This window comes from Festucalex cinctus, chromosome 6 (genome assembly GCF_051991245.1).
Source record: "Festucalex cinctus isolate MCC-2025b chromosome 6, RoL_Fcin_1.0, whole genome shotgun sequence".
NCBI lineage: Eukaryota > Metazoa > Chordata > Actinopteri > Syngnathiformes > Syngnathidae > Festucalex > Festucalex cinctus.
Window position 1 is genome coordinate 2635001 of NC_135416.1, and position 12516 is coordinate 2647516.

At 40.1% G+C, this 12516-nt stretch overlaps 1 protein-coding gene across 1 annotated transcript in view; it reads right to left on the reverse strand.

Annotated features, from left to right (window-relative positions):
• lcor (ligand dependent nuclear receptor corepressor) overlaps positions 1–11648 on the reverse strand; it is a 57133-nt gene extending 45485 nt beyond the window's left edge. Inside the window, exon 1 of the mRNA XM_077525403.1 lies at positions 11472–11648. Within this exon, the coding sequence (XP_077381529.1) occupies positions 11472–11568 (97 nt within the window). The 5' untranslated portion in view covers positions 11569–11648. The remainder of the gene's footprint in view (positions 1–11471) is intronic.
• Positions 11649–12516: the final 868 nt, after the last annotated feature.

Below are 12516 nucleotides of genomic sequence, written 5' to 3' on the forward strand. Positions count from 1 at the left end.
AAACATAAAAGTCAAGTGACACTTTTAATCACAAGTTGTTATTTTTTCTTCTTCTGTCTTTACTTTGCTACTTGGGTGTCACCAATTATTAACTAGATGTTATTTTTATATTGTGAACATGCAATCTCGATTATTTTCTGCACAACAGTTACTTCGACACATTTTTTTTTTTTTTTTTTTTTTTTTTTTAGTGACAAACACTTTGATCTTTCACATTGTATTTAAACACGCAATCTGGATCAGATCTGCATTAAACTTGAATTAATCACAACAATATGGAGGACAATAACTGCCAAAATTCAAAAGTAGATAAATGACTAAATAAATAAATAAATGACTAAAAGTGAAAATAAAAATGAATATTAAAAAATATATAATTTGAACATTATATCAAAAACTATAAATATAAATGGAAATAACTCAAGTACGGCCCAAAACTGCCAAAATTCAAAATAAATAAATGACTGAATAAAAAAAAAAAAAAAAAGACAAAATAAATAGATAAATAAATGACTCAATAAATAAATAAAAAAAAGACTAAATAAATAAATAAATGGCAAAAAGTGAAAATAAAAACAGATTTATTTCCATTTATATTTATTTTTTGGGATATAATTTTCGAATTATAATTTTTATATTAATTTGTAGTTTCACTTTGAGTCATTTATTTATTTATTTAGTCATTGATTTATTTTGAATTTTGGCAGTTTTGGTCCTCCATACAACAAAACCTGAATACATACAACACATATGCGTGTCTGAACATGACACGTTTCCAGAATTTTTAAGGTGAGAAATATGCAAATTAGTTCCGATTCGGATTAAACTTGACTCAAATCCGGCAATTCAAAACAAATTTTGTTTGCCCGAAAAAGCAATTACGAACAAATACGCAATCTGGATCTAATCTTGATTAAATGTGCTCATTACAACGGTGTCCACATGAAGCACGTTTGCTCAAATTTATCAAGATTCCATCATGTATTTTCTTTATATTTCATAAAACTAAACAAATCCTCCTTGGTGGAAGATTATAAATGAAGTTGAAGTCTGTCCCTTGTCAGCTGCCCGCTCAGCTCCATTATTGTCATTATTGTCTCGTTAGCGCGCAACGCACTGCCTCTTAATATTCATTAATTGCTCACGGACGTCCGGGTGACGCCGCCTGTAATTTTATTAACCGTCAATTTTCGCTAGCTTGCCCATGAACAAGGAGCACGAGGAGGGAAGAGGACAAGGAGACGGGGACAAACAAGGATGCAGGACGAGAATGCAGAAGAAGAGTCGAAGCATGAGGAAGGAGGACGCAAATTGTCGAGTTGCTAGTTAGGTGCCGATAATTGTTAGCATGTAGATGATCGTACGCAAGTAACAGCTAGCATGTAGCTTCTTATGGAGGACCAAGCGTGCCAAAATTCCAAATAAATAAATGACTACATAAATAAATAAATGACTAAAAGTGAAAATAAAAATGAATAGAAAAAAAATCTAATTCAAAAATTATATCCCAAAAAATAAATATGTGGAAATATATCCGTTTTTATTTTCACTTTTAGTCATTTATTTATTTAGTTAGTTAGGCATTTATTTAGTCATTTATTTATTTATTTATTTATTTAGTCATTTATTTTGAATTTTGGCTGTTTTGGGCCATACTGCCAAGTCAAAATGTTATTCAAATGAGGGGGCGGTCCTAAGCGTGTCTTGGGTTGGACTCCGCCCATTGCAAACTGCCTGTCATTGGTCGAGTGAGCAGCTCGGCGAACAAGGAAGTCTGGCCGGTTTGCAATACAATGGAGAGCTCCAGCAATGGACGACTATCTTGTCCACTGTCTGCTCTCACTTGTTGTCTAACAACCCAAGACACGCTTAGGACCGCCCCCTCATTTGAATAACATTTCGACTTGGCAGTATGGCCCAAAACTGCCAAAATTCAAAAGAAATAAATCACTAAATTAAAAAAAAAAAAAAAAGGGAAAAAAATAAATGACTAATTAAATAGATAAATAAATGAGTAAATAAATAAATGAGTAAATAAATAAATAAATGACTAAAAGTGAAAATAAAAACTAAATAAAACAAAAATGTCCATTTATATTTACTTTCTGGATATAATTTTCAAATTATATTTTTTTTTAAATGCATTTTTATTTTCACTTTTAGTCATTTATTTACTTTGAATTTTGGCACTTTTGGTCCTCCATAGCTTCTGAGCATTGCATGAGTAGCAAGTAGTGTTGTTCCGATACCGTTTTTTAGCCCCAGATACCGATTCCGATACCCAGCTTTGCCGTATCGGCCGATACCGATACCATACTGATACCTAAGGTTGTATTTTCCGCAACAAGAAAAAGCTGTCCTGCCATTGGTTCAGAGCTTTCAAGGGCCAATAGGATATCTTAGATCGGCATGCAGTGAACATGTCACATATCAGTGAATGTCGTGCTCGAGCAAGACACAAGATGGTGCATCCAAAATCCTATATTAGGGTTGGAATTAATGGTATCGGCATGTTACTTGTGAGTACTCACCAATACCGATACCACTGTTTTAATGCAGTATCGGCGCCTCTGCCGATACCAGTATCGGTATCGGAACAATACTAGTAGCAAGTCCAAACCTGCTGTGTTGGTTTATCCAAAAACATTTTAATGATTGCATTTTCTTTTAGAATGTGAATAATTTTTCACCAATGTTTGAAATCCTCGTGGTTTGGCACCTGCGGATTTCCATATTAAATATATTTTTTTTCAATATTTTCAAATATTTTAGGGGGGGTTCTAGTGATTGTAAATATATATTTTCTTTCCAATAGGCGCGTCCATTATTCACATGGATTTTTGTTAATTCACGGGCTGGCCTGGGCGAAAAGCGGCGGTCGACTGTATATACTGTATAATGACCGTACTTCTTTTTTTTGTGGAAACAAGAACATCCACATAGCGCACATTCTTGCCCAAATCCTTCCCGACGTTAACACAATCCACCAGCGGCTGACCTTCAGCCTCCAAGAAACAAAACACACACACACACACGCACACACATTTTGTATCGTATGCCATGTCCCTAAACTGGTTTTTACACACACACATGACAGTGATCAAAAGCTATCGAAGAAAAAAAAAAAAAAGCAGCTCAAATATGACCTTCCATACAAAGGAGGCCTTTATTGAAAGAAGGAATTCACCAAAAGGTGGGCGGGTCCAAGTCAACAATTTGTGCGTGCGTGTGCGCGCATGTGTGTTTAGTCAAAATACTCCCAACCTCGCATGAGCTCACATGGTGTCGATGTCCAAAGAAGCCAACCAAACCCAGGCAGGGTTCACGTAACTCGCTGAACAAAAGTACACACACACGGGTTTGTCTTTGTATCATCACGGGGACTTCTCATTGACATAATGCCTTTTATTTCCCTAAACTCACACTAGGGGTGTTAAAAAAAATCGATTCGGCAATATATCGCGATACTACAGCATGCAATTCTCGAATCGATTCAATAGGCAGCCGAATCGATTTTTTTAACATCCATTTTTGATGGAAATATATTCAACAAAACGTCTAACTTTCACACTTTAAGCATGGAAGAATGTTATATTAATGGAACATTAAGCCTGAATATTTAATTTCAATTCCTGTTTGTTACATACAGTGGCTCACAGTTATAAAACTGAAGTTTCAGATCAATAAATAATACAATTTCATACAAATCTTACAGGGTACATGTACAAGTTTACTGAAAGGTATTTTCTAAATTGAGTAAAAAAAATAAAATAAAAAAAAATCGCAACAATCGGCTTGTAAATTCATATCGGGATTAATCGAATCGTGACCTATGAATCATGATACGGATCGAATCATCAGGTACGAGGCAATTCACACCCCTACCTCACACCATAAGCCAATTCAAACCTAAAACTCTAAAACCAAGTCTTGACACTCAAAAAGAGGGACGAACTTGTGGGAACCACCAAAATGTCCCCACAATTACAAGTCGGTCCCCACAATGGTAGTTAAACCTGCATGTATGGGCCTCACAATGTAGCAAAGACAAAGGCACATACACACACGCACAAGCACACAATGGAATATTTACATAAATTTGGGGCAGAGGTAGTACATTGTGTACAAATTTTTTTTACGGAAGCCAGGAACTAGCTTGCGGTCTACATTTTCACTTTAGCATGTACCGTCCAAGTTAGCATGTCGCTTATCGCGAGTATGTAGCATGAATTTGTTGATTTGAAATCAATCACAGGTTTTATTTGTAGTTTCTTATCGCCGTGCTGCAGTTTATGGAATGTGGATTCTTGTCTGTGTGTAAAAGACGATAAGAAAGTCGCGGTTAACAACGTTTAGCCTGTGACTTTTCGATAGCACGTTATTTTCATTAGCATATAGCTCCTTAATAGTGAGTGGCAGCGAGTGCGCTAATGCTGCTCTGTATGTAGAAGAAAGTTAGCATGTATAATAGTTAAGATATAGCCCGTCACTTTTCGGTGGCATGTAGCTTCTCAATAGCATGAAACTTCCCGTTAGCGTTTAGCTGCTCGTTAACACATAGCATCCTTGGTTGGCACCCCCCTCAAACATGCACACAGATGCCAGTATGTGTGTGCGCGCTTGCGCGCATATGTAATGATCAGTCAGTGCAAAGATTTATAACACACAGACCTCCCACTCTAATGCATTCGCCATGGTCGTTTTTGTTTAGTTTTTTTTTTTTTTTTCCTCTCTCAAAGAATGAAACAGATGAGACGGTGGTGGTCGATGGGGAGGTGTGGGGGTGGGGGTTGGGCCATCTGTGCATTTCGATGGAACGCATGCGGGGCGGGACTTACGGGGAGGCGAAATTTTTATCCCGTTTACCGAATTGGCGGGGGGGGGGGGGGGGGGATGCACGCCAACATTGATATGCAAACAAAGGCATTTGTTCCTTTGGTGATGATGGAAATAAATCTAATTGAAGCTGAGCTAGCATGCTACTTAGCATGTTATCTTAAAAGACCTCAAGCTGGCTTGTGAGCTGGTGGAACACAAAAAACAAGCAACAAAACCAACAGGGCGCAAAAAAAACAACAACAACAAAAACGAACTCATTCATGTACTGTAAAGCTTACTTATTGCTAGTTAGCATGCTAGCTTGCAAGCCATCAAACTAGCATGTCAGCAGGTGGAAGTCCCACAACAACAAAACAGCACAAACAATTAACAAAAAAGTCATTCACATACTGTGACAAAAAAAGCCAATATAGATGACTCCAACTCTTCTAATTTTCTTTTTCGAATGTAGTGTTCTGGGAACTTAAGTGATCAACGGTCGTGAGCAAACGTCTGTCAGAGTTTAGACGCTGAAGGATCTCCTCATTGGTGATGTGATGAGAAGTTTCTCAGCAAAATCACCAACGCACAGAAAAACAAAAGAAGATTCACTCACGTACTGTCAATTAAGAAGCTATAACTTAGCATGCTGCCGAGCATATCAGCTTAGAAGAACTCAGACTTAGCTAACTGGTACATGCAGATGATAGAACACACACAACAACAAAACCACAACAGCACAAACAAACAAGATTCAATCACAGCCGAGCTAGCATGCTATGTATGTACCATGTTAGCTTTAAGACCTCTGGATAGAATTTTAGCTGATGCAACACACAAACCAATAATATCACAAAAGTACAATCAAACAAACAACAACAAAATAAAATAAGATGCTGGTCAATTTTAACCGAGTTAGCATTCTACTAGCATGCTAGGCCGATATAAAACCTAGCATCTATGCTTGAAAGACTTCATGTAACACGCCGTCTACCCAACTTTGGGGGGGAAGGGGGGGGGGGGGTCGATCCACGCCGCCACCACGTCTCCGACACTCAATCTAACTGGTTAGCTCATAACGTAACACAAATTAAGCCATGCGGGCACAAGCTAACGCAGTAGAATTGGCCTCCTCCTGCCACTTGGCTTAATGATTAACGTAGCGTGTTTTGGATGACATTTAGCTGCCGTCTTATCTGCTAACACGTTACGCTAAGTGTGTGTGCACATTTCGATCTCTCTCACACGCACACACCACACGCAAGGCGTGAAACGGCTGTGAGTTTAATTCAGCGTGAGGAGAAGGGGAGGTCTGGAAGATATTAAAAAAAAATTTAAAAAAACAATTGGAAAAACAATCTGCCAATCACACACACACAAATACGCACATGTTGGCTTAGCTTAGCATCGATGCTAACATGACACACATTTGTTACTATGGATTTATTGCATTTAAAGTAGTTGTGTGTGTAAAGGAGCTTGGGAGGAAGTCAAAACAATGCATAACATTCATGGATTAAGAATTAACCAGGATAATTAATCAATGTAAAGAGGGCTAGATTGTTTTTTTGTTTTTTTTAGACAACAACGGAAGTACTTAATTTAGCTACATTTGAGTAAGCCTGGTTTGTTCAAAATGGGTCGCTGTAATGCTTCGGAAGGAACTACAATTGTGTCACAAAAACAAGCATCATGAATGTGCACTGTGCAAATTCATTTTTGGCCTATTAAACTGTTCATGGTTGTATTTATCGCTTCACCCGTGGCTCTAGAACTTTGAAAAGGAGCCCCGGCGGGTGCCGCTAGCCCACCTGGGCACTCGCCGCTCCTGACAGTCGTGTGGCCATGTGAGCCAACCGGCAGGCTGGGGTTGCTGTGAGGCTGCCAAGCTAGAAGCTAAGCACTAGCCACTAATGCCAGCAAGTCAATGACAGACTAATTAACAAGCCTTTTTTTTTTTTTTTTTTTTTTTTTTAAATAAATTAAGCTGCATAATAACAAATAACTGGTCACCACAAGTCAAATTATTGCAAATTCACACCATAACTAGACTAAGTGCAATTTCTGAAGAAATTGTGCGGGAATGCTGACTGCCTAGATTTGAATGCATGTGGAATGCTTATGAAGTAGACAAAAAATTTGGAATTATAACCTCCTGGTTACTGGACAAAGCACTTTACCAACTTTACCACCGAGCAGTATTAGACACCTGGTAATTATTGAAAATGAATGGGGAAAATGTGATATTAAACGTTAAATTGTGCAAAACTGTGAGTAATGCGGAATCAGACGACATACACCTCCGGAAGGCGTGCATTTTTTAAGCTAGTTGAAATTTGAACAATGTAAATTGGAAGTATTATGTGGGAGTTGTTACGCAAAAAAAGTGCGGAGAATAAAATTTACAATAACATATGTGGGAATGCTTCAGCATTCCCACAACGAGAGTGAAAAGACCTTTCATGGCCGCCTCCATAAGCGACAGACGAGATGTGTCTTTTAAAGTAAATACTTCAGAGGCATAAGTAAACAGCAGCAAATAAAGAAGATGTGTACATTTGATGTCACATCTTAACTTATAGCCTCCTTTTAAGAATTGTACACAACAACAGAAATAGTGCAATTAGAAACAGCTACAGTGCATTTGTTAGCATGTTAGCAAATGTTAGCATTTTCGGGGTGTCAGCATGGAGTCTAAAGCCTAATTTATGCCTCCACGTTTGCTCTCGCGTCGATGAGCGCCGTCGATCACATGATCGACGCGAGCCATGAATTTTAAGTGCTGCGTCGCTCGTGGCCGGCCGACGTGCACACGTCGCCAATCCTTGGACGCACGTCGATGGCGGGGCGTCGCTCGCTTCTGATTGGTCCGTTCGATGGCGTTTTTTCTTTTTTTTCTCTCTCTCTCTCCCCGCCCAGATAGTTTCCGTGAAGGCAACTGGCGGCGCAAATCGACTTCCCTGCTCGAAGACGACGGCTGTGCATGTGGATATGTGCCTGGGACGAGAGGCGGAAAACAACAATAACAAAAAAAAAAAAAAAAAAAACTGTGTTCGCTAAGCGCACGGCTGTTGTGTTTTGCCGAGTTTACGGCCGACACCGGTGCAAATTGGCAATAATTAATTGCCACGGTGATGAACTTACTCTCCCCCCGGCTTTGTTTCGTGTTTCTGAATTAAATTGAACTTCCTGAATCCGTCATAAAATGCAGAAGAATCGCCACTCTGTGGCGGCCCAGCCATAGCGACAGCGGGACTTGGTGTGAAACTCCAGCAGACACCGATGTGTATTGCGCACAAGTCGGAAGGCAAACGCACAAATTTGGTCCTCAATCAAGAGCCCGAGAAGTCTCACGTCCGTCTGTTGAACAATCCCACCCCCGAGCTAACACGCTAGCGCTCATCGCTCGAGTGCACGTGAGGCTGCTCCTGGCCGCTAATTAGCCGCCAAACCCACCAACATGTCAGCCTTCAATCTATGTTGATAAATGCAGGCTTAAAAGCCTTAAAGGCTGCCACCAGCGCAGAGACTGGAAGGAAGAAAGGAAGACAAAAGGAAAGCAATGAAAAAAAAGGAGGGAAGGAATTACGGTAGAAACGGCCAAGAGCTGGGAATCCCAAAAGAAAGCGCTTCCACTTCTGGTGACACGTATCCCAAAGTGGGACACAAAACAGGAAGTGGGTCACTTGTTACATGGACAACTATAGCTCTTTAGAAACAGTGTTACATGGCACAGCTTCATTAGGTGCCAAGTATAGATAGATATAGCATATACAATACAATTTGTTGTCTATAAGGTTGGAATAAGTTAATGGAAAGCGGGCTAGATGGGTGAATTGAGTGATAGATGGATCGATAAGATCACATCATATCATGGATTTATAGCTAGCTATACGACTACCGCACATTTCGGGTTTTAAAGAACTTTATACCATAGATAGATAAGAGTATAGCTTAGCTAAGCTTGATGGATAGCTTGAAACACATGTATGAATTATTACAGTTTATCAAAGAAGTGACTTTCAGCTTTTCCCTGTGAGGGTCGCCACTGCAAGTCACGCACATGATTTGTCTGGCACAGTTTTAATGCCAGATACTTTTCCTGACACAACCCACACATTTTTTTTTTTTTTTATCTCAGGCGTAGGACTGGCTGAGTATTGGTGTACTGACCAGGAATTGGACTGTATGAAAGGCTACAGCATATACGACGGCTATTATTCGAAATGAACCCTGCTAGCTTGTCATCTTCTAGTTTCGTATTGTAAACAGATATATGATGGATGGATGGATGGATGGATGGATGGATGGATGGATGGATGGATGGATGGACGGCCAGAATAGCAAAGCTTAGCTACAAAGCTACGTTTTCAGTAGTGAAGACAAGTACACCAATTGGATTACAAACAGCTAAATAGAAAGTAGTCAACATTTTTATCACATTTTCAAATCAAAATAATCCTCATAAATCAAATTACAACGATCCAAAGCCCAATGCTTTTCAATGAGTTGTCATTTCACCGAGGATAAATTCCACGTTCGAGGGAAAGCGCATCGGATTTATCCCACTCGGTTTGGAATGACTGCGTTAACCAGAGCAACAAACAAGTTATCGGAATCAGCCATCTTTGTAGTTTAGCTTTTCCTCAAACGCTTTGAGTGCGATAAATCCGACGACTTCAGGCCTTCCTCGAATGCAGCATAAGAGCGCCATTTTGACTTGTGACATAAGCTCGGAATTGTCAATAGCATAGCATTGAGAATGAGATACTGCAGCTAGTTATAGCATGGCACAGATAGAGCGAAATAGTTGAGATACTTATAGGTATTAGGCATGTAACGATAAGGGCAATATCGTGATATTAAAACTGCCGCAATATCGTCGTCGTCATGTTCACAATATTTAAATATTTAAAAGGAACGCATCTGTTAAAAAAAGTCAGGTTGAGTTCCATTTGTGCAGTTCTAGCACCCTCTATTGGCTAGTTTATTAGTGCAATTATATTTTCATTAGGTATGTTTTGGCCTTCCATGTTTAAAATCTATGCTAATTGTCAGATGAAGGGGAACCGAATTTGCTTGGGAAGTGATCAATGTGTGCTTGCATTAGCAAATAAGTGCCTCAATATTGTTATTAGAGATTGTAGGTGGTTTATATGCATTGCTGTTATGTACCAAAGCACAATATTGTGCTTTTTTAGTATGAGCTCTTTTTTTTTACAATATTGTGATCTTTTTAAAATATCGCCAACCCCCCCACAATATCATGATAATTATCGTATCGTGACCTTCATATCGTGATATCGTATCGTGATGTTTGGATATCGTTACATCCCTAATAGGTATAATATAGCAATAGCACAAATAAATGATTTTTTTTTTTTTAGTTAATAGACACAAATAGTTATCTGATATATACTCATATCAAGACTGTAGATAAATATATACATAGATATAGATAGTTATCGGTATGGATCGTTAATAAATACATAATACCTAGTTATGGAATAGCATATAGCATGGATGGACTTGAATAATGTGAAGGAAATGTAGGCCATACACTAGGCTATTTCCTTAACAAATACAGCACATAAATATATACTTGTGTCATGAAAGACATAAATGTACTTCATATGTTGTAAGATGTTTTCATAAATCAGAAATTAGGTAATACTGTATATAACTGAATAAATTAACTGTACATCGATGAGGAATTAAAAGTGACAGTGTTCATGAAGAGCACTCCATCCTCATCCTCTCACGAGGAGCTTTTGGTGGATAAAAAAATAAATAAATCTGTTGGAAGAAGGGACCGAGTGGTCCCTAAATCGGTGACGGATAGTTCAATGCGCAACATCTGGCCACTGCTGTCCAAAAAAAAATAAAAAATCCTTGAAACCATCCCCACCAATGCCGCCTTGGTACTGCACTCCCACTTTCAGCTCGGGGACGCCGTAAAAGGCGGATTAAAGGCCCGGCGAGGTCGTGGGATCACCGGCGGAGTGGACGATAATCTTGACATAACATCGGGACGGCTGCATGTAACCAGATTAAAACCACAGCTAATGAAATACAACCAGAAATGGAGGCCAGGAGGGCGGGGGGGGGGGGAGGACCAGGAAAAGGGTGGGGGTGGAGGTGGGGTTGTTCCAAAATAAAAACACGCAAAGAATCCAACAACAACAATAAAGAAACACTTCAAACTGGGCATAATAATCTCTCTTGACATTTCCAATGCAGCAATGCGCGCTCCCAAAAAGCTCATTAGGGAAGAGGGACGTTGAGAGGAAGGTGGTGGGGGGATCATGTTTGGAGATCGGGAACGCGCACGAAATCCTCCTCCCCATTACCAAAAAAAAAAAAAAACAACGGGTACAGTGGCCACGCTGATTGGCCAAGGCGCGGCTCCGGGGGAGCACGTGACGCTTACGATAAATAAACAGCTCTAGAATGAAACGCGTTAGAATAATAAAAAATAAATAAATAAATAAATAAATAATCAAAATACCGGAAAAAGAACCGACCGCTCGATAACACGAGCACGCGCGAAAGTTCCTGAGCGTCCACTTCACGCACGCGCAAACACAAATGACAGCTCCGATGAGTCGCGTTTCCCCACACACGCGCACGCGCACAATTCCAAGCGAGCTTACCTACACAGTGAATGAGTTTGTGCCTCCACGAGTCAAGCTCCTGCCGAAAGCCGCGCCTCTCTAGTGTGCATTGCTGCCGCTTGCACAGACTCGCCATTTTCTGTCGGCCCCTCCCGTGGGCGCGCACATACTGCCCGGGCGCGCGCGTCACCCTCGCTCGCTCGCTCGCTCGCTCGCTCGCTCTTTCTGACGCTGGGTGGAGTGAGATGTGAGTGGATCGGACTGCAGCATCCCCCCTTTCTATACCTCCCTCTCTCGCTCTCACTTTCGTCCCACCCACCCAGCAGAAACGATGCCCCCCCCCCCACACACACACACCCCCTCCCTCCCCGTTTCCACCTTCCCTCCCTTACTTCATCCATTCCCAGCATCTCCGCAGCCATTGGTCGTCTTCGGGGATGTTTGTGTCTTTTTTTTATTTATTTTTTTATGTTGTGTATGTGCACTAAATGTGGCCTGGCTTAAAGGGGCCGATGTGTGTCAAAGGTCGCGAGTGCCGGCGTATTTAAAGCGTTGATAACATTGTTTAGCGCGGCTGCACCGCCATGTAAATAAACAGAGGCTTGCATACAAAAAGCGGGTTTGTTTGGAGGTTGCTGCCGTCGTGGTTGTGGTTGGATGTACGAATAGAATAGCGCCTTTTAAAAAAATGATGTTATGACATCATAATGTGGTATTCATCTTGTTTTTAAATTTGCGTTTATCAAGATGGACATATAACGAGAGCGACAATGCGGTTGTCGCAAACCACACAAAATAGCGAAAGATGCTGTAATGTGCATGCCAGGCCACTAGTTGGTGATGTCACATTCCCACAAAAGAGTAAAGAGTGTGTTTACAATACAACACGTTACAGTGGAATTCACATATTCACTTTTTTTTCTTTTTTGCCTTCCACAGTTATCCAAAAAATTTGAGTTTGACACGTTTCATAGTATACCACCTCATACTTAACAGTTCAGCACCCACAGATTTGCATATCCACAGATTTTTATGTCCCAATTTAAAAAAAAAAGAAATAAAACTAATAATAGATATATTTTGT